Source organism: Poecilia latipinna, unplaced genomic scaffold (genome assembly GCF_001443285.1).
Source record: "Poecilia latipinna isolate Pla-1442-1.1 unplaced genomic scaffold, P_latipinna-1.0 Scaffold1085, whole genome shotgun sequence".
NCBI lineage: Eukaryota > Metazoa > Chordata > Actinopteri > Cyprinodontiformes > Poeciliidae > Poecilia > Poecilia latipinna.
In genome coordinates this window covers 90147-113572 of record NW_015113701.1, presented here as the reverse complement: position 1 = coordinate 113572, position 23426 = coordinate 90147, and the positions used below count along the sequence as shown (strand labels likewise).

The 23426-nt window shown below is 38.6% G+C and overlaps 1 protein-coding gene across 7 annotated transcripts in view; it reads left to right on the top strand.

The window, feature by feature from the left end:
• LOC106959471 (ELKS/Rab6-interacting/CAST family member 1-like) overlaps positions 1–23426 on the top strand; it is a 203552-nt gene that overhangs the window by 95588 nt on the left and 84538 nt on the right. For 6 of the 7 annotated variants that reach the window (XR_001427360.1, XM_015052055.1, XM_015052056.1 and 3 more), the window contains 2 exons: positions 2494–2640; positions 7105–7265. Coding sequence is in view for 6 of the 7 variants with exons in the window: in XM_015052055.1 (XP_014907541.1) it covers positions 2494–2640; positions 7105–7265 (308 nt within the window). In the remaining variant the exon portion in view is untranslated. The remainder of the gene's footprint in view (positions 1–2493; positions 2641–7104; positions 7266–23426) is intronic. The other variant, XM_015052058.1, reaches the window with a different exon arrangement.

Genomic DNA, 23426 nt, shown 5'->3' with positions numbered 1-23426 from the left:
CAAACCAGAAAGAGCCAGAATCATAATAATCCTTCCCAAGGGCTTCGGGCGACGACCCGTTCAGCGCAAACTATGATTTTAAAAATTCTTACAACTTTCTAAATTGTTACGTATTCTTCAAAGAAGCATTCTCTTGTTACTGACAAAACTCTCATGAAATATGTCTGTACACTTTGACGCATACATATAAAACACACACGCACTGTACATGTGCCAGCACACACGCACACGCATGCAGACGCAGCTTTCTGGTCAGGTTGCACTTGAGAGGTCCAGTGGTGGCAGCCCGCTCTCAGTGGGGCGTGTATGTGTGAGTGTGTGCAGGCTTGAGTGTGTTGTGTGGGGTCAGACTGGCCCTTGTTGATTTTGGTGCATCGAATTACTGCCCGTCCGTCACAACCAATTAGGGTTTTGAGCTGCTGACACACACAACACGTGTCTGCGTGTGTGTGTGTGCGGCTGTATGTTGCTTACTTCCAGCTGTGGTGTGCTGAAAAGAAGAGCCCAAGTTCACTTTTTGATTTTACCAGCTTTAAGGTGTATCGTCATCATCAGTGTCGGTTTGATGCGTCGGTTTTATAACTGAGTTAAAAGAAGTTTCAAACTAATGCAAAGTATTTTGTTAGAGGCAAGTGATAAGGCATTCACACTCCACTTGTGTTTTCCTGGCAATGTCTCGTGAAATGACTTTCTCTACATCTGGAGACTCCATTACAATTGAATCCTCATGTGTGACCTATGGTACCGTTTAAAGAAATGCTCTGCTAGCTACGAAACCAAAAATGTGTTTTCTCAGAGCACTGCTATTTGAGCTACGTACATCACATTTGCATACGTAGGCTTTTGTTGTCAACATATCCATTCGGAGGGATAAGCTCAGTTTACCAGACATGAAACTGTCATGTTTGATTTTTTTTTTTAATTTTAGGATGTTTTCATGAACTTTCAGATATTTTAGTTGTCATTCAACTTGCCTGGACAGAAACTCCTGCACTTTGCTCAGGCTTCTTCATCCACACAAGACAGGTTGTCGCTCTAAGAAAAGTGTGAACGTGTGAACATAAAAGCAAATCAACACTTTAAGAATCAATGAGAAAGTAAAAAAATCTGAAAGAAAATCAGGTGGTTTATTTTTTTCTTTTCCGGGTTTTTCTTCACGGTTCCATCAACCAGTGTGGAGAAGGATCATTTTCTTGCCCTCACCGTAGGTGTCAAACAGGCCACACACAAATTGTGTGAGTGGAAGCCCACAGTGTGATCTGCACACCCACACTCACAAGTCAGATGACTTACATGAGAGCAAGCGAGAAAAATATTACTGATTTTCTGCAGTTGTCTTTCACTAGTAGTAAAACTGCAAAATAGTATCATGTTTTTATGAGCCAATTTCTGGTTCTTTTTGTGATCTAACACCTAAATGTCATACATTTAAATTGTGGAGTAGCAGATTATCCCCATTTATCCACATTGGTCCTGGCGATCTTAATTTAGGATTGGTGAGTGCAACTTTCAGCAAGATGTTAGAAATTACAGTTTCAAGAACTGCTTCAGCAGCTAATTGTAATTTAGCTGTATTTATTTTGTTTTTCTGTGACAATTACAAATTTGCAAATTTTACCCTGGACGTTTCTGTACTTGTTTGCTGTTGAACCAACAGACATAAAACTCTTAACTTGTGACTTCCAGAAGTGTGCAAAAAAAAAAATATTCACCCAAAATGTAACGGTATTATTCATGTAATTGGTGGTTCAGTTAGTATCTGCTACAAACAGACAAAATGTCAGGGATCTGCTCCCATGTCAAAAATGTGGCTGAGGAATAGAAACTGGAAGAGACCATCAAAAATCACTCTCTTTTTATTTTGTCAATAAAAAAGAAGATGGAGGAAAATACTTACCGTATATTGTGGTTGGGTTACAACTAGCCATGGGTGAAGAAATATGTAGAAAAGAATTACACACTCTGCTGAGAGTAAATCCAGTTATGATTAGGTACTTAGGTGTTTTTATGATAGTGGTAAATTTTCATTGTGTGGCATCTTTTTATTCTTGACTCTGTTCTCAACGAGATGGAATTATGGTACATTTAAGAGATAAAAGATGATTCTGTGAGAAAGCATTTCTTTACATGTAAGAATTCCTGAAGTTGACCACATGCAAAGCATAATCAAAAGGTAGGAGTAGGATATATCAAAGAATGAGTGTGTAACTCTTGCTAAATTTGTCCCAAGCTAAAAAAATAGTGCAGACAGAAAACGTTTCTTTTTTTTTCCAGCATTTTATTAGCCAATCAACCATCAGCGCAAAACAAAATTTCAAATGACTGGTAAATTGATTTCTGCATTACTAACCAATGTTGCAGAAAAACGAGCTCAAAAATAATTTCAGACCAAATTTCAAAGCAATTTAAAAAAACAAAACTTCTGTCTTTGGCTTTTGCATCTTTTTTTTTTTTTTCCGAAACCTACTCCTCTTCTCCCTCTTTCACGTCAAGCTTTGCAATTCCCAGGATGCCATGCGTGAGACGGCGGAGCGGATAATGGAGCTGGAGAAGGCTCTGAGGGATACCATGAACACCTCGGCCCATAGGGAGGCCCTTTGGGCGCAGGAGGAGGCAGCCCGTGTTCAGGCCCAAAGACAGGTTCATATGATGGTGCACACACTTATGGTGGACCACAATCCTGCATATTACAGACCTATAAATGCACACAGCCTCATGTACAGTATCTTTTCATGGGAGCAACACCCCCATGCGGTTACATGTGTATCTGCAGCCTGATTGGTGAAACTTAACTCTTTTGTGCGATATAGTGTGTTACCCCAAAATAATTCTTAGTTATGTTTTTTTTTGTTTTGTTTTGTTTTGTTATTTTTTTTAAAGAAGCTTTTGTCTTGTTTTGCTCATAGCTGAAATTCTAAAGCAAATAATCAAATCAGGAATAATTAAAGTGGTCTGGGTTTATTTTCCTTTGTTAAATGTGTCTGCATGGAAATGTGTGCACATTGAACATGCTGTGCATTCGCGCGTATACAATATATAATATGTATTTTTACAACAAACCGACTTTAGGTCTGCAGACTCGTCTGCCTTTTTTAAACATGCATGTCCTGCTGTTTGTCTATTTTTTCGACTGCTAGATGGTTGCTCTACATATTAATGTGGGCCAATAAAAAAAAAAAAAAAAGAAAAATGAATGTGTGTGCTTTTGAATGTGAGTGTAGGTGTGTCTGCGGTGGGAAAAAGAAACAGGGCAAGGGAGCATGTTTCCTCTCGGTGTGAGTGTGCATTTGAATGAGAATGACCTTGCATTACTTATGAGTGCCACAAGTAATTTGAGAGCTAACGGTGGTTAAAACTAGAACTAACATTATGAGGTAGAAATATGTCTGTATTTCTTTGAGCACACTCTCTACCAGAGCTTGAAACATGAAAAAAGAGAACTGGTCGACAGCAGAGCCAAGTTAGAGAAGGTCAGACTTAGTTTAGAAGATTCTGCCAGAGCCAATGTTAACTGTGGCTTGCTTTTTCCTCTTCTGCATACTTTCACGCTCAACTTACATTCAGCTTGGATACTGTGTTTATTAAACAATATTTTAATCCTCTGAGAAGTCGGAAAGAAATGAAAAGCAGTCTTGAGGAACTTGTTGCATGTGAAGAAGTAGGTTATTTAGCTTTAACCCAAGTTAACTCATGTGAAGAAGAGACAGAACATGAATTGAGACATTAACTCCCAGTGACTCCAAAAGTTCCAGTCAACTTGCTTTTCATTTACACAATTTTAGAACTTTTCTGGACATTAAGAAAATAAGGAGCCATGTAGTCACACTAGCAGTTTACAGTGCTTTGTAAAAAAATACTCTTAAACCTTGAACTTCTTCACTTAGACATATTGCAGATGTAAATAATAGATCAACACAAATTAGTGTGTGAATGTGAAGCCTAAAGAAATACCTCTAAATAACATTGAGTTCCCTTCAGACCATCGCCACAATAAAACACGGCAGTGGGAGTTTTATGTTGTGGGGATCCTTCTTTTTTTTTTTTTTGGGAGATCGGAAGCAGGATAGATGAAGCTACTAATGAGGCTTCACTGAAAGACAACATGTTAGTACCAATAAAAGACTTGACCTGGTTAAAGGGGTTTACTTTCTGCCAGGGCAATAACTTTAAACATTCACCCAAAGCTACGATAGAATGGCAATCTTAAAATTACTCAATGAAAGTGCAGAACTTAATTCACAAATGTTCTTTTTTTTATTATTTGCTGAGCTTCAGCAGTTTTGACAGTAAAGCATAATAAAATAAAGAACCATTGTTTTAAGATCTTCATTAGTAAGAAAGAAAATATGCTGGAAAGAATATCTCATTTTCTTTCTACTTGCATAATAATGCACTACTTTATTTTGATTAATCACACAAAATAATAATAATAAAAAAACATACATTGTAACTTGTGATTGTAGTCCAACATAATGTTACAAAGTTAAAGGTATCCATCTCACTACAGATGCCCAGACTCTGATGCTCACTGGTAGTTGACAAATTACATTTTTCTAAGGTTTCAGAAAGAAAAGAGAGGAATGTGATTACAGACCAGAAAAAAGGGTCACGTCTGTCGGAAAGACCACCTGACCCTGGCACTGCTTCAGAGTGCCCTACTAAACTCTCATTCTCTCACACCCTCTCTTTTTGTTTGATTTTCTTCTTTATTTCTTCCCTCTGTCCCAGAATAATAAGTCTCATGATGTGTAATGAGCTGAAAATCTTCTGTCAGCCTGACCTGATGAAATGTAACATGGGTAATGCCCCAGGTCACTTTTCTTCACACCCCAATCCTTTAAGTCTCTCACTCTGTCTCTACCCCTTTCAGCTTTTTTCTTTCTCATGAAATCACCTCTACCATCCATCCTTGTTCTTTCCCATTGGCCTTCTTAAGTTGTCTCATGCTATTATGTCCGCGCTGCCTTCCCAATGCATTTTCTGTCGATTTCCCACTTTGGCGTTTGAACTAGGCCTTTGAACCAGGAACATGGCATGAATGCACCAGAGGGATTTGGTCTCTACCTTTGAGCTCTCAATCAGCTTATCAACTAAAGTGTACTAGCCTTAGCCAGCCTTAGTTTGGTTGGAAAGCCTTTTCTTGAAGCTGAGCTAAATTAGCATGCACAGGATCACCCCTAAGCAGATTAAGTCCCTAATTTTTGCTAAAAGTCATTGTATTCCTTATTAATGATGTGATTGTGCAATGACAACTACCCTGGGTGGTGCACTAATGAGGGACTGGCAGGAAAAAAGCTAAAAACTGACAGTCATGGTGGTACATCGAAATCAAGTTACATGTGTGAACCTTGACTTTCAAGATAAAAAAAGGAGTGTATTTGCATACATTGAGGCCTGCAAAAAAAACAACAAAAATCTTTGTAAAATAAACCTTATTGCATAGATTTTAATTTGAGAAAATTTTAAAAACCACATGCCACTTTTCTTCCATGTCATAAGTATGCCCCGCTTTAATTTTGTCACCTCAAATCCCACTAATGTACAGGGAAAGTTGTGCTTTTAACTTGACACAATGTGAACAAAGTTCAAGAGGTATCAAGACAGTTTTTCCTGTGTACCATAATTTAAATTCACACAGCCACATGTCTGTCTGCATCATACGGCGGAACTGCTGTGATTAATTGATAAACTAAAATAAAAATTCTTCACTTCCATTAATATTCTTGGTATTCGCTTACAGTCTTTGAAATCTTGTTCCATATGTGATATTCATGAGCATCTGACATCTGTGAAACACACCTAGAAAGCTGGAGGACATACAGTGTCCCAAAAATGTGTGAACGATTTGGTTCCTTCATAAAAGATGCCCCTTGCCTTTTTCATGTCTGACCTCTGCTGTTGTTCCTCTAAATGCTATCCTTCTGGTTCTTTCTTCCTTGTATCTCTTTTAGTCGACTGTCTTTTAGGCTTGTCGTATAATAAATCTTCAAAGTAACAGAGTCAAATAAAGATAATGAGACACTCTTTTATTTTTATCTGAACATCTTGACTAGCTCTGCATCCTATTGTGAAGTAGTTGTTGTTGAGCAATTAGAGCCCTTCCTGTGTTCGGATAAAGATGCCCTGAGGTCACATCCTGTCTATCAGGCACTCCGCTTGGACACATAGGCTCGCATTGGCTGGAGGGCATGAGTGTGCAGAGGGAGGAGATGCACTTGAGAGCTTGAACATTATCTTCAGTAGCCCTGAAGTAGTACCACACTTATGAGGAAGATGAAATAAGTGGTGAAAGGAGGCGAGTAGAGGGGAAAGTCGTTTCCATCCCAAGGGTCATTGAACATGCCATTCAACTAACCTATGAACCACAATAATTTTACCTCCTTCAAGATGTCGACTGTCCATTGATTTCCATGTTTAGGCTGTCATTTCATCTCATCTTAACCATTTAAGCACTCACAGGCTTTACTGCTCACAGCCCACATGCAGTGAGGGGGCAAAACTGATCTTTTGTGTTTTACTCTAAAATAAATGAGTTGCGCTGAATCCCCTTTTCCTTGGTCTTCCTACAGTTAACTCTAAACCAATGCTTTGGAAGTTATATCAAGAAGAGTAATGCAATCATATATATATATATATATATATATATATATATATATATATATATATATATATATATATATATATATACTTGTCCTGTGTAAAAGTTGTTTTATATTCCTAAACCAAAAAAATAGTTTTTTTTTCTCTTGTTTGTGAAGAACTGATCGTACTTGTGATCAAGAAATATTTACATCTAGAAATAATTAATCTTTGCTTTTTCATTATAAGTGGGAACACATTACAGGCAAAAATAGATTAACAGAGCGGGCTCCTATGCCTTCATGTCCAAATGTGCTCTGTTTTTAAAGTTCATTAAGCTTTGCACTGCTAAGCAGGAATATCCGAGACACCCTGCCTCTTATAAACACTCTTCCGGGTGAAAGATGAAGACCTCAGGGTGAAACGGGCTTCGGCTCTAGCCACTAAAATCAGCACTTTAGAACATAGCAATATGGTTATTGTGGGAAGTTCTAACACCTATAAACCTGTTGTCCCCTTAAATAGTTGGAGGAGCTGATGGGAGCTTTAGAGAAGACTCGCCAGGAGCTAGATGCCACTAAAGTACGTCTGTCCTCCACTCAGAAGTGCCTACATGATCGAGATGGACACCTCAATCAACTGCGGCAGGAGAGACGCAAACAGCTGGAGGAGATTCTGGAGATGAAGTAAGCTCACCAGCTGAAAGTACATTACCTTCCACTTTAGGTCAGTTTATATCAAAATATTACACAAGTCCAACACACCACTCTGATTCGTACGTATATAGAAATCCCTACCTAAACCGCTTCAAGCTAAAACTAAATGATGGATGTTAGGTTGCTTTTTGGACCCCTTCAGACATCTTTGTTCTTCCACTTTTAAATGTATTCTAGCTTCAACATAGCTGGTTCAATGATTTAATTTCCTTCTCAGCGTGTCATCAAGTTCAACAGACGGCCATTAATGACCCATCAGTTTAAATCAGGTTTGTTGAAGCAGAAAAACATTTCAAACATCCAGGGCAGTCAATCCTGGGGACCAGAGATGGGAAACACAGTATTTAAAGGCATACATGCAATATAAAAGATAAACTGAGTCGACAGTTGCTAATTATTAGTTATTTCTCACTGCTGACCTAGTTTCCCTCTTTTAGCTTGTATACAGTTATATATATATATATTAGTTATTTGCAAAGTATCAATACTTCTTAATTTTTTTATGTATTATGTTATATTATGTTTTGAGATACACCAACAAATAGTTATGCATAATTGTGAAGTGCAAGGAAAATTATGGATGTTTTTGAAAACCTGTTTTCCATATTTCTGTAAATTATGTACAAACAAATTCAGCGCCTTGATTTACAAGTTACTAGTATTCCTCTACCAGCTTTGCACAACAGTCCAGAATTGTCTAGATTCCCATGTGTGAGTGTGTATGTCAGTGGGTATGTGTGACATGCTTTCAGTTATCTGACTAAAGGACTAAAACCACATATCTGCTTGTCATGTGCTGCAAAGAAATGCTTTTAATGTGAGCCACAGTAGAGAGAACATTGGCACATGTACACTGAAAAGACAACTTTTAAAGTCCATTATGGTGCTTTGATCACACAAAATACTGAAAGAATGTGTACACAGGGTAGTACGTCTGCCGTGTGTGTGTGTGCGTGCGGGTGAGCAACTGTTTGTGTCTGTTAGAAGAGCGCGCAGCTGCCAAAAGCATACCCTATGCATGTCTCTGTTGTAATACAAACCATCTTCCTGTCTGTTTTGATTTCCGACGTCTAATTTTACCAGGAATGTTAATCAGGAAGCATGTTTTTTAAATAATAAAGACACAATCTGTGCTCAAGGTGTCTCTAACAGAACTGCTTTGTGACCCAGCATGTGAAACGCATCCATGCCGTCGTATGGCACTGTGCTTACGCTGGTATTCTATTACCATCAGAGGGTGCGCCTGAGAGGAAGACGTTTAGTGTGATGGTTGGTTGACATACACAGCAACAACGTCTATTGGAATCTTTCCCTTTGTGTTCGAGCCTCTCCCTAGTCTAAACTGGTAGGAGTTAATGAAGGGGGCACAGGGGGCATGAGTGTGTGTGTGGTCTGTTATGCATTGTATTCTATGTGCATGAAGAGGTTGGGAGCTGGGGGGTTTGGGGTCACTGATGATGAGGATTAAAGAACTGTTGAATTGCGAGGGGGCAAAGCTTCGTGAGACAGAATGGGCCACAAAGATATGCATGCAAAATGTACGCACAACCTCAGTGGAACTCGCATGTAATCACTCACGTCTGCAGACATGCACATACTTACACAAACTGTGGCTTTTTGCTTTTAAAGAAAAGGGGGCTATACTCCCCACAGCACAGCTCTGGCCCAAGTTAGCGGAGAGAAAGCTAAGCAGCAAAGACACAGGGCAGAGAAAGAGGGGCAACAAGAGGGATAGATAGGAATAATTCAGGAATGAAGGAGGACAGGGCAGAGTGAATGGGATAGAATAAAGGGGCTGCACAAACTAAGGTATTCCAAATCTTAGGAATCATGATAGAAGTTTGACAGAATGCCAGGATTCTCTCTCTCTCTCCTCTATAATGTGGCATTTGTCTAGGTCAACTGAAGCAAACTGTGTGAGGTATGTTCCACAGCGAGCCAGGGAGGCTCTGTATGAGCCTGTGTGTTTTTTTGTTTTTGTGTGTGTGTGTGCTTGTAAGCCAGAAGGAGAGAGAGAGAGAGAAAAAAAAAAATTTTGGCTTTTCAACACTGGTAATGCATAAAAGAGACAAGGAGAGAGAAATCATATTCAATATCCTCTCATGGCCTGCTGGGTTTCCTTAGCTCCCAATGTTTATGTGTGTGTGCGTGTGTCTGTGTGTGTAAATGTTAGAGAGAGCTTATTATTATCGTTTTCGGATATGGAGCTGAAGGCTTGATGTATAAGGAGCAATACGGGTCTCTTCTATCACCCCACACCAGATTAAGTTTCCACCGTACTGTACAGTGTTCACACACACAGACGCAGATGGTCTCCTGAGGAGCTACTCATTAAATAATTCTGGGGTCACAGGGTGTAGGTGCGCAATAGAGAAATGATGTGTTTGGACGTTTTGAATAGTCCATCATTGAGATGTTTCTATAGTCAGAGTTGGATAACACTTCATGCCATTACATCGCAGATTCTGAAACTAATCCTTATGCAGACGTTAAAAACGTGGGTGAGCTTACTTGGGTTTACATTTTGCGATGGGAATTGATAAGAAAAAAGGTGGGGATATAATTGGAGATAGTAAAACGAGACAAAAAGAGGGTAGAGGTCGGTTATACTTAGTATAATGACATGCAGGAATTATAGGAAAAGCTGAACACATAGCACAAGATAAGTTGTAGAAAAGTGCATGGGCAAAAGTTGTAAAGGAATGGAAAAAAGATGATGTAGAAGGAAAAGTAGGGAGGATGGTGATGGAGAGAGTGTTGGATGAAAAATATGTGGAGTATTGCGTGGAGCCGTGAAGGGTGGGAGGGAACAAAGTGTGGCTGGCATAAAATGACACAAGGACGGGTATTGAGAAGAATGACTGAACACAGCCTAGCTGTCAACAGAAAAATGTAATTGTGTCAAAATACTAGGTTCTTTGATGGAAGGTAAGCAAAACGTACTTTAATGTAAAATGCTACTTTTTTATTTGATTTTTTTTTACCAGTTAGTAGGTCCTACGAGGCAAGATGTGCATTAATTGAGAATTGCAAAAGCTTCTGATGTATTTCTGGCCGGACATTTGACCACTCTTCTTAGCTGAATTGTTGCTGTAATTTGAATTGGTGTGTTTTCTCAATGAGTTCAACTTTCAGTCATCTTGCTGTTGATTTGAGGTGAAGTTCAGGAATTTTGAGGACACTGCCCTGGCGGAGGACCTTTCATTCATCATTCCGCCTATCTAAAACTTTGTTTTAAAACTTTGTTTTAAATATTACTGGCAGAAAAAAAAAAAACTCCCCCAAAATATGATACTATGACCACCACCGCCATCTTAAAGAGCCGGTACAAGGCTCCAGGGTTTGAAAGACTCAGCTTGACTCTTCCATTTTGGTTTAAATTTTGGGATTGTTTTTTTTTTTTTTTTTTAACTGGTATCCTGTGATTTCAAACTCAATTCATTTTGGACTGTGACACTGGTGTTCCAGTAAAATCAAACTTAATATTATGTTCCTGGGTTATTTTTGAACTTCCCAACCAATTCCTGTTTTATCGAGGCTGACAGTTTGTTTCAAAGAGTTGAAATTTGGACAGAGCTGGTTGTTCTGACTGGTCAATGATCCCCAAAACACATCAAACCATGATTTACAATGTATATGGCAGGCTATCATTAAAGGCCTTCTCAAAGTACTGAACTCACGCCTATTAAAAAATCTGTATTTGTCTTTAAAGCCTGGACTTTGGCAATCCAACTTGTTGCCAAGGACTCAGAGGGTGCTCAAATACCCAACCTGGATTATGTTCAGACTTTGTCGATGGCAACAAGAAGTGTGTAATCAAGGTGCAACTTGCGAAAATGAACTAAAGCAACAATTAGTAGTTGTCTTTATCTATAATGTTACAACATTATGACTCATTGAAACTTCATATGGTTCTATAGTTACGCTCTTTGACTACACTGCGTTACTAAGGAGAGGCAAAGAAAAAAAACAAACATATTTTTACAAACATGTCTCTAACTCTAATCCTCTTCAGCCCTTGTTGATGTCCTTGCATGTAGCTCCTAAAGACAGGTTTTTAAAGCATTTTCTGGGCCTACCACGCTGCCTCTGTCAGTTTACGGTCACTGCTGTTTCTTTCTCTTCAAGATATTTCTCACTGACTTAAATTCTGCTAAGTATTCTTTCTTTAATGGTTCTTTCTGCTACGGTAAAGTTCTCGTAAAAATGGAGGTACAAACTGAATCAAATATATATTTTGACTTCCAATGCTTTTCTACAATTGAGTTTGTTCTTGATAGGTAAAGATAACTTTTGTGTTGTACGACATTGTGAAATGCCTCAAATCCCCATTGAGGAGTCTTGACCAATACCTAAATAACATATGTATTTAACTCAAATACACATATTACTTATGTATGTTGCACCAAGAAGAAGTGGTATGCATTGTTAAAGACTGTTATTATAGATTTAAGTTGCCTTTCACAGAAGTCTTGCTGGTCAGTGCTCTTGTAATTGCACCGTTTGGCACTCAGATGCTATTCACTAAAAATATAATCTGTACCAAAGGAAAATCAAGTATTTTACACAGTGGAAATGAAATGAGATTTAAACTCTAACCCCAAATTAAGTTGTGTTCATTATATACTCACATAGCCATTTAGTTACACTATTTTATGGCATAACGAAGCTCAAAGGAGTAGCAACATTATGACTTTAAAATCCCCCATGTAGACATCCTGTCTGCAAAGCTCCATCGCCATGGTTACTCTGACTAAACAGGCAGAGAGACCAGCTATACTGGTAAGGTCATGTCCCCGCTCACTGATCTCTCCAAGGGGCCTTGACACACACAGACACACTAACACACACAGAGAGCTTGCAAACTCTTACATGTGTGCAGCCTGTGCACACACATAGTGAATCATGTTTGCATCTCAAAAAAAGCATTCCAGTATATAATCCTGAACAACGTTGTACTGCAGAGAACAAAAAAAAAAAAAAAAAAAACTTTCTTGGTATTCGTGGAATAATGTAGTTGTGAGCGTAGAGCATATACACGCAGACCCTCATAGGCATTCACATAGCTACATTCACACAAGTACTGGTACCACGGTGCAATTGTTTTCATAAGTAATGATGAGACACAGAGGGTCACACCACAGCTTGTGAATGGGATTCTCTGTGTTGCTGTGATGAGGAGGGGCTGACCACACATCACCTTCCTCCCTCTTCATGCAGATTTGTGTGTGTATGTCGCCTCGTGGGAACCTCTGGTCATTCATCATGTCTGTCTAGGCTCCCCTGCCCTATGACACACATGTTTACGTTCGACGTGTGTGTCAGCTGTCCGGCCTATAGGTATGTTATTATGTCAGCGCTACGTCCAGCACCACCCTTATCTCCCTTTCTCCCTTTTATTTGTGAATGGATGGCTTGATAATTTTTTAAATTGCTTTTTCTAAGTCTTTGTTCTGTAAAGTTTATGAAGAAGTGACTTCTACATACTGCTTGAATCTTAATGTATCAGTCCAATACGACAGGTTTTGTTTTAGTTTGACTCTCAGACGGTGGTGGTAAGAGTTTGTTCTGTAGCCGGTGGGTTGCTGGTTCAAACCTGTACACCGCTTTTCTCAGCGTATCCTTGGGCAAGACATTTTACTCACCTTGCCAATCGCACCACTGCATGGCAACCCTGTCTTTTTCAGACTGCTCCAAGACAGTTGTGACTACTATGTTGCTTGGCACCAACAATCAACGTAGTGAATTAATTCGTGTGAACGTGTGTGTGAATGATTGAATGTTGTGTGAAGCACTTTGGAGTCCTCTGGACTAGATACAGAAGTAAGTGCAAGTACAGGCCATTTACCATTTTACGAGATTGCACAGAGCAATGTATTTAACCCAATGATCCTGGAAGCTATTTAAGTATATTTTTCCATGCTGATTGCAGTTCTGTCTTCAAACAGTAGCAGGCACCCTTTAAAAAAAAAAAAAAAAAAAAAAAAAAAAAAAAAAAATTACTCCACACCGGGAATAGCAGAAGAAAAAGAGCGTTAATTCACAAACGTTGCTTTTCTTTTTCCTCTGAATGTGTCTTATTTTACTCATGCAGCTATTGATAAGCAGTACATCAGGAGTTCATCCTAAAGGTGCAGCTAATCCCAAATACCCCATACTTTGCAAGAGTTTTATTAAGCTCATATGTGACATTGTAGAAATGGAGTACTTGTGACACACAAAAGCAGAGTCACTGCGTCAACTAACAGAAGAGACACCGCATTAAAACAGGATGGAAAGATGCTACATGTGGAATCCACTTTTAACTTTGTGCTAAGTTGCCCTTTGGTAACATTTTTCTTTCAACGGCTCATCTGACTTTTTTTTACCTCATCACTCCTTTGACACCAGCCTCTTTAACTACCAACCTCCTTAACTTCCTCTGGGTATTAAATAACACTCCCGCCCCTTTGTGTGTGTTTTCTCCGTTGTTCTATCTCCAGACAACTGGAAGAAGGCCTGGAATTTATCACACATACCTAATAATTGCTATCACAGGAAATTGTTCTGAGGAAGTAGGTGCAGTAGCCTTGCTAATTAGTGTCTGTCGTAAATACACACGCACATACTTGCACTTAAACACACAAACCATATTCAAGTCAATTGGTCGTTTATACATAGAACCCTTGAGAAGACCAACTGTGATTGGCCTCAGGGAGGTTAACACCCCCAAGTTTGCCTCAAAACTGATTGCGAGTTGGAATGTTTGTGTGTGCGCAAGTGGGCAATTGGTTAGGTAGGCAGTGTGGCAATAAAGAGGCAGTCCAAGACACCACCCAGATGGAACTAGTGATGGCCTTCTAAACAACAGTCCTGCCCTCAGGGTCGCCAGAGGAAAGGAGAGAAGGCCGAGTAAGGAAAGACGAGTTTGATTGTTGAGTCATGGGTACAAAAGAGACTGAGAGAACTTATGTTTTACAAAAGTTTTTATAATGGTGATTTATATTGAGTCTAGGTTGCTAAGAAGTGTGATCAGATGTTATACAGTTAATTGCAAAGTTTAAGGAAATTAACGTAACCAATAAGACCTCTTCTGCAGTATGTTTTAGTCCTGCCAATAAAGCCTGCAGCATATTGATAATAAAGATCCAATGAAAGGAAAGGATCAGGGCAACTGATATTATTCTGTGATCCTGATTGAATTGCTCATTTTAAAGAGAAGTGGAGCTTTAAACCACTCTCGTTAAGCATCGTACAATCAAAGCAGGCAAGTATGTTGGAGCTAAAGGGCTTTCGTGGCATTGATATAGCTGCTTGTAAGATAACCATTTAGCAAAGGGGACTATTTATCAAATGATCAATCACTTACCTGGCTGGGTACATCAATTTATCCAGCCAGATAAATTGATGTAAGAAATTAAAGAAAGTGAACTAAAGAAAGTTCAGCAAGAATTGATACAGTTCTCTTAAAATGATTCAACTAAGGCAGGGATCTGCACCCTGTGGCTCCGGAGTTTTTATTTCCTCCACAGTGGCCTAAATAAGCTTGGGCTAAAGTTAATTCAGCACTGTTTTTAAATAGATGTACTAAACTGCTTTGACATTGTGCTTTCCATTTAATAAAACAATTTTATTGATTTGTTGTTATAAAGCTAGAACATAAACCTTAAAAATGTGCTTCTTTGCATGGTGGCACAATTGTTTGCACTGCTCTTGCAGCTGGAATGCCCTGGATTAAAATCCTAAGAGGGCTTTCTCCGTGGGGTTTACATGGTCGCCACATTTTCTCATGTTTCTCATCCTCCAATGGATTCTCTGTTGAGCAACTCCTTGGAGCTTTACACAAACTGTATGTATTTCTCAATGACACCCTTTGAAACATATGAAATGTTTGTAACCATGCCGAAGAAACATCTGTCAAAAAGACCTGAGATTACTGAAACAGCAAAGTTTGTGAAAAATAACATTTCTGTCACTCTCAAAACCTGTAGACACAACTGCTTAGAGATTTAGCCAGAAAGTCAAATCCAAGTTTGGGTAAATATGCAAGTACATGGACTGTCTAGAAGATGAACATCAGGAGTTGATTAAAAGTACAAATAGAAAGTGCACCGAGTAATTTTTAGACACAATGTGGGATGGGTTCCTTTAAAATGCATCTGTATGTTGTTGGGGATGCTGTGTAAAACAGCCATTAAAATGGTGGCCTAGTAAAATGCCTTTACGGTTTACCAATTATAGGCACATGAAATACTGGTATACCCACACAAGTGATTCAGCAGAGCTTACTGGCATTTTTTTTCACACACTGTAAACACTTCCAAGCCTCTGTGGTTGGACACACACCTGAGCCCAGGCTATGCTTTTTCTCCTTTGTTTCCAGTCCTTATCCGAGTTAAAGTATGTGTTTACCTTCATCTGCCCATATCTGCATCTCTGTTACCCCCTCTTTCTCATATGATAGAGATCAGGTAAAATACTCTTTAACTGCAATTCTACTCAGTCTCACCTGACTTCCTCCAGTAAGTGCAGCGTAACGTTATGCAGCACCTTTAGTAAATGCTTAAACATTGTGGATTTTTTTTTTTTTTTACTTGCAGGTTTTTGGCCAAGCACATCTTTCAGTATAACTCTGAGGGTCCCCATGAGTTTTTAATAGAGAACAATAGCTGAACGGGCCATTTCCCAGCTCTGTGTTGCTCCAATGCTGCACAACAGTCAACATGCACCAAATCAGCCCCTGGCACTTAGGGAATTTGTGTGTGTTTGTGTCTCATCTGGTTAATTCTGGGATGTAGACCCAAACTGTAATTATCATTATGTACTTCTCGGCAGAGCTAGAAAACAGCCTGAACAAGTTTGGATGAGTATACGCGCATATTCTTACTTATGAGCATTAAAAGTGTTTTTGTGCAAAGGAAAACATGTGAATGCATGATTTATTTTTGGTGTTTGTGTGTGTGCAAGTGAAAGACAACGCACCCACACGTATGCATACACCAAGCAAAGTGAGGGACATAATAGCTGTTAATAATGAATGATGGGTAGATTGTGCCAGCAAATAGGTGATGATTTTTCTCGCTCTTGCTTTGGGGCTTGTTTTCAGCTACACGAAGACATATTGAGAAAAATGACTGGTATCTTCAGGCCACTGGGTCTCCAAAATGTAGGACAGCTATGAAGGAGAGAGAAAAACTGAGATCAAGAAACGAATGAGGATACCGCAAAAGAGAAAATAAAAAGGAGGGAGTAAAAGTTTCTGTTAAGATTTTAAATTTTATCAAAGAAAAGTTTTACTTTGTCTTGTTTGCGGTAAGAATATACCATTCACAAGTAGCACATAGACTGTTAACTTTAACAACTCTGTAATAAAACTTTTGTCTGGTTTTAATGAAATTAGAAGTGGTGTCCAAGAAAAAAAGGAAATAGAGAGCAAAGCCATTAAATAAAAGTACAGAGAAAAAAAATATGCACAAAATGAAAGACAATTATTTACAGTAAGCATCAAATCTTTGCATAACAACCAGTTTATTCAGAGCAGTTCTTCCTCTCTGAGATTTGTATAAGGCAGAAAAGGTTTTAATGTGGGTGGACAGACTGCATAGAGACGTAATTGCTTACCACTAAACAAACAGCGAAAATACTGCAGACACAAGATTTGTTTAAGAAAGTGTGAAACAAAACAGCTGCATTACTATCAGACACAAAGTGTTTTCATAAAAAAGGTTAAGTTTAACAAAAAAAAATCTTGATATTGAGAAATTAATCTTTGCATCCAATTCCAAATGCACAATGTGTGTTTTTTTTTTTGTTTTTTTTTTTTTAGCATGCAGTTACTAAAGCCTGAACAAGAGCGGGTCCACCATCATCATCCTAACCTACAGCGTTGATGCTGACATGTGAATCATTAATAACTGAAGAAATTGTGAAGATTATAATGTTGATAAGATATCTCTCGGAGTCCATCCTTCATTTTCATTTGTGAATATTTTGGATGCTTTGAAATGCATTTTTTTCATGCATGATTCCAATCCCCACCAAGTGTAAATGGCCCACAGATAAATTTATTAAAATGAATTTTGTGAATATTTTGCACCTCACAGTGAGATGCCTAACCCAGTCAGACATAAGAAGGCTCTAGAGAAACTGCATTTCTCAATTTTTGAATGATGAGGGAAGTGGTGTGATAATGTTCTCCTGTCTATGGCATAAAAGTTGATTTTATGAATTGTTTGTATTATCCAAGTTCCTTTGCAGAGATAATTTGTTTCCATCTAAGAATGCGGTTCTGGTTCAGTGATCGGACGTCGCACCCATGTTTCATTCATTCAGTGGGTCATGACTTTGTTAAAATGAGAGGTAGAGGGAAAGTTTTGTATTTTTCTTTACTTAGCATCAGTTTAGTCTGTTACATTTGACATCAGTATCATAAGTGTGTAGAAGTTCAGATTTAAAGTTAGCAAAAGTCAGACTTTCAAAGAAGCTGCTGTATCATTCACATGCCTGATTAAGATGGGGGAGGATTTTGGAGGAGTCTGACGTGAGCAGCATTTCTGGCATGTAACAATAAATCCCACGCATAGCTAAGACGTGGACTTACTGCGCCTTGAGCCCATAAGTAAACAAAACCAGCCGTTCAAAGGACTGTAATACCACCAGCTAAACGAGTGTACTTAAATGCGTGCATCTTAAATATACATTTGTTACACTTGGTGGCGTTTCTATGAGAAATCAAAAAGGAAAAAGACAAAAGTGAAATCTCCTTTATGTCTCATGTTGCCACCCCATGCTGACACACACAACTGCATGCAAACGCAATCTTACAATAACAGGCACTGACGTATCTGACATGTCTCTGATTCCTTCTAGCCACAGGTCTTTGAGTTCAGCATTTACTGAAATCAAATGTGTGTGTTTGGCCTTAGGTTACACTCTTGATTGAATTAGGGAACTGGTGCACACTTGAACAAGGGCTCAGTTACTTATATACGCACTCATACACAAGCACAGACCTTGCCTCACAGGGACACAGATTTCTATTAAGTAAAAAAAAAAAAAAATGGTTGATTGTCTTCTTTACAAAGACCTTTATCTGGTAAGACAAGCTTGGGGTCCGATCTTATGAAGGATTCCTGAACACTTCAAACGACTGTAAACCACATCACACACACAGGAAGAACTCTGCTCCATTAGCCAGCCCATAAAAAACATGTGTCTTTGTAAAAAGAGAGCAATACTGTGCTCTAAAACAAAAAGTGTACAAACTTGAGGCAGATATATTGACGTACACAGCAATTGATTCATTAAAGCACATTGCTGTGGCTTTCATCACTTTGGTTTGAGAATTCAACATTTCCAGGTATAAATATCATGTCTTGGTTAAGAAAAACAAACCGAAAATAAACTAGGGCCAGGTTTCCCCCAGAAAACTTGCTAAGCCCGGTGGTTGGGCGGTAGGTTAGTGATTCATTCAGCGGCCTGCTGTGTTTTTAAGTAAAAAAATGTTTAAAGTTCACATGGAACTTGAAAATAATCACTTTATAATTATGTGCCATCAAAAGATTGGAAGATTAATACCTGAACACCAATTATAAAATCTTAAAAAAATACAAACATTTTTTAAAATAACTTGGAAAAAATGAGCAACGCTTAGCCTGGTGGGGGCACAAGTAAAGCCTGGTGGCCCGCCAGGCTGATAATACACTGGGGGGAAACCCTGTAGGGACAAGGGCTGTGCTCTAAGAATGGCCTGACAAATTAATAACACATGCCAATAAAGAAATACAGGAATGCATCATTTTAAAGCACACAAATAGCACATACATAATGCTCAGGTTCTTCTTACCAGCCCTTCAAATGCAACATTTGTTGTTTTCTTTTCTATCCTGTCCCCATACATTTTTGTTTGTTACAGAAAGTGAAGTCTCAGTTATGAGGTGTTTAGTGATGAAAGTCCAAGAGACTCCTAAAAACAGCAAGCGAGAGGCAGCAAAAAAGACAAAAGAGAGAGATGCAGAGGGGTTGGGGTAGGTAGGAGGGTTGAGTCAGATTGGGTTTACCCATTTTTCTTTGCTTTGATTTGAAACAGATCCTCATGGTGTCTACTGTCCAAGCCACAGGCAGTGAGATATGACCCTGTGCTCAAGCTCCAGAGGATCTAATTCAAACTGAATGTCTATCAGTCTGTAACAGGCTTCGCTCTGTCAAGAGCCTGCGTCTTAATCATCTGTGTCGTGCAGAGTTCAGTCTGGAATCAAGATTATAAATAAATTGATTAAAAGTTAAATGTCTTGAAGGATGTAATAATTACAATTTTAGCTTAGCTTGCAGGTCACAATGGCGATATTCATCGCCATCAGGAATGGAACTGAAAATTGCCAAAGAGTGAGGATGATATATTTCAAATGCAGAACTTACCACCCAGTACAAGATTAATGATTGTAAAGTTCCCAAAAGTCCTCTGTGGTGAACCTAGCCTGCTTGTAATTCTCTGTGGCAATGAATGATCACTTATGACAAAAACTGTAATTTGAATCATTAAAATCACAGCAGCATTCAAGGTGGACCAAATGCTGCTGGTTTTAAATGCGCGACTCAAAGGGTTATTTCTGTCAGTCAAATTTAAAGTTTAAAAATACTATTCAGCTTTAGAAATTAGTGGAAATATTGATTTTGGTTTAAGTTTTATATTTTCCTCCCTTTTTTTTTTAGGTTTTCTGAGTAAAATATGATTACCTCTAAATTCAATCAAGAAGACATTTTAGTAAAAAATATTTTAATTCAACCATAGGAAAACAGAATATTTGGTCAAACAAAGGATGGAATGGGACACACTGACCATCCAATAAGGACACCACCTTCTCAAATTTGAGCAATTATTCTCACAGTAAAACTGCCCACTAGCTTTCAAAAACACACATGATCCAGTCAGCAACATGCTGTCTACATCATCAAAAGGTCAAGTTTTACTGATAAGCACAAACAGTGTTTTGGCTACTGATGCCACACAGGATGCTAGCACACATTGCTGAAACTGATGAATTAATCTGTGCTTTTGATGGTTTATGGGAGATTGAAATGTGTGGAAGAGGAGAGAAAGAGTGGCAAGGGGAAACCAAGGGGGTGTTCAGAGAGGAATTATGCACTGTGGCAGCCCTAATTGCTTGCGGCTCCTGCTGTGTGTTTGGCTTTGTTTGAGCATGTCCAATATAACCAGTCACTGGGGAGCCTCTGCCAGAGCAAACACTCACACAGAACTGAACCGGAGAGGGCTTTACGGTGCTGAGGATATTAGTAACACGACACCTTGGGCAAACACTGAGTAATAAAGCAATTGTGGCATATTGTTTAGATCCTCCTCTTGGCGTGATTTGTTTATCAGACTTAAAACTGTCTGCTTCCTAACCTCAATGTCCCAACATGTCACTTTGAGGACTCAATGCGCGATAAACTCATGTGCGTGCATACAGATGTGCTGGCAGAGAAAGCACACAAACAGGATAAACACCAAAAGCATTCATGCACATATACAAAGAAACACAAGTGGATGAGTCTGCACGCAGGCCACGGTGCAGCTATCGAGTCACGTCAGTGAGAACGCTCTTTGTGCCAGTGTTTCCTCAAACTTCCAAGCAACATCCTGATACGTCTGAATGCATGACTGTTGGTAAAAGGTCAATAAACATTTCTTTTTTGCTTACTAAACTGTATTCTTCATGTGATCATCACCTTCTTTCTGTGTTTCTGCTCTTTGACACAGACAGATTTTTATGTCAAAATGTTTGTAAGTGTGTCTGAACACCGTCATATATTTTGGATCTCTTTTAGCACTGAGGTGGTCTTCAGCTTTTTTTTTTTTTTTCTCCATTTGAAAATATGAAGTGCTGGATTGTAAAACAAGAGCATTTTCTTTCCTGGTCTGATTAGTTTTTGGGTGGACTTGTTTCCCTTCTTTTCTGCACTTTAAGCATAATATTCTAACTATGCTGTAAATCAACAAAAAAAAAAAAAAAAAATCAAACCTAAATTTTGTGTCTTGGATCTAAAATGAGAAGCAGACTCTGAGACTTACACCAAGTTCATGCTAATCATAACACACTTGCACACACATCTAAACATATCTGCAGATAGATTAAAAAAACAGCAGAGAGCTTGAGAGCCAGTTTTTATCTGCTGCTCAGAGGGAAAAGAAGTATGTCATCTACATAAACTGAGTCCAGATTTGATTTAAGCTGGTAGGTGTTGGATAATAATAGCTAGAAATTGCATGGAAAATATCATAACAGAGGAATTTTACTTCCAAAATATACATGTAGTGCCATGCAGTGCCATAGGCAACCCTGTTAAAGAAGAGTAAAAGAAAAAAAAGAAAAAATGGTATGAGCGCATTGTATGAGCACCTTAAAATGGCTGCCACAGGAGACTCAAACATGCATGAATGAGTCAAAGCAACACTCTGAGTATGTTTTTGATGACATAACATAATATGAAGCTCAAAAAAGTCAATTTTGCATAATACCCTTCCCCTCATTGTTGTTGACATCCAAATTGCTAGCAAAATCTTTAAATGTCACAGCCTCCTAGGTTCCAAAGCTGAAAATGTCCAACAAAGGTTGTCGGTGGTAACAGGTGGCTTGGTTCTTGCACACACTTCCTGCCAGTGTGTTTTTAGTCACTTAAATTAATGGGACGGTTGTAATCTTAAGCAATTTGAATATAAAAAATAAATTACAGATTTTGGTTCAAAACTAACTTAAGTATATTCTAACTGCCCAAAGAAAAAACTAAATTGATATAAATAACAATTTACAACATTTAAAATAAAAGGCCACAACAATGAGGTTCCAAAAAATTAACACTCTAAAGAAGCAAGAAAAATAAAATTTTATTTTTCTCGCTTCTTTAAGGTAGCCACATTTTATTTTATTTTTCTCGCTTCTTTTGGTAGCCACATTTAACATGTTAAATGCCACATTTAACATATATGTTAAATGTGGCTACGAAAAGGTCTCAGTGGATGCCATTGTTAAAACAACTGTGATGTAATCGACTGAGGGAGCCAACCTGGATGGGTGTGTTGTCTATCTGGAAATCAGCGGCTCTGTCAGCAGCATGTAACTGCACACTACCTCAGGACTTTTATTAAAACAAAACAAAAAAAAAAAAAATGAGAGGGAAGCATGCTGGAATTTCTGCACAGGTGTGTTATAAGTCCAACTGAGCACTTATGACAGTCTGTATTTATAGGTGAATAAAGTCAGTGTATCACTTTTTACTTCTTAGGATTGATTTCTGGAACAATACCAGCAGAAACTGAATGCTCTCCATTTGCAGCAGTGATCACAGAGCACTTTCTTTTCCTCTTTCTTGTTTGAGTTTGCATTTATCTGCTCTTGTGTTTGCACTTGCAATGTCAATTTTCATACCTTCATCAAGTATATACTCTCACACAATCTCACCAGTGCAAGAAATACCTTCAAGACAAGCTTTTCATTGTGTCTGCCATGCTCTTGTTTGTACTCTTCACGTTGTTACAGATAATAATAACTGTACTTTCAAAGTAAGGGAATGTTTCTGCTGGGAATTTACACTAACTGGTGAACAAGCAATTCAATAACACAGCAGTGCACCAGCGGCATGATCTGTCTACACTGGGTTCAACATACAAATTATGGAGATTATAGAGAGGTCTAACTGCATATGTGTGTATGCATGTGTGTGTGCATGTGTGCTTGTGTGTGTGCGCGTGTGTTAGTGTCTGTGTGCATCCACCTGTGTGTCCACTGTACAAATCACTGTGTATCTTTTAATGCCAACATGCTGTAGGTGCATTTGAGTGTGTAATTTGTGTGAGTGTGTGCTCAGATGTGTGTATTTGTGTGTACTGACAGGGAAATAACAGTGAGCCTTTTTTTATCAGAAGGCTAGGTAATAATCACACTCCTCTTTGATCTCCTGATCCAAACTGATCTGTCTAAATATACAGCATGCATGCCCAGACCTGCCTGCAACTCTTCCAATCAGAACCCTCACCTTACCCATATGGACGAGTTTGTGCAACAGATTTTTTTTAACTGTCATTTTTTTTTTTTTTTTTTTTACTGTGAATGTATTTCTATTCCCTAGATCTTATTAAAGCACATTAAAGTTAAT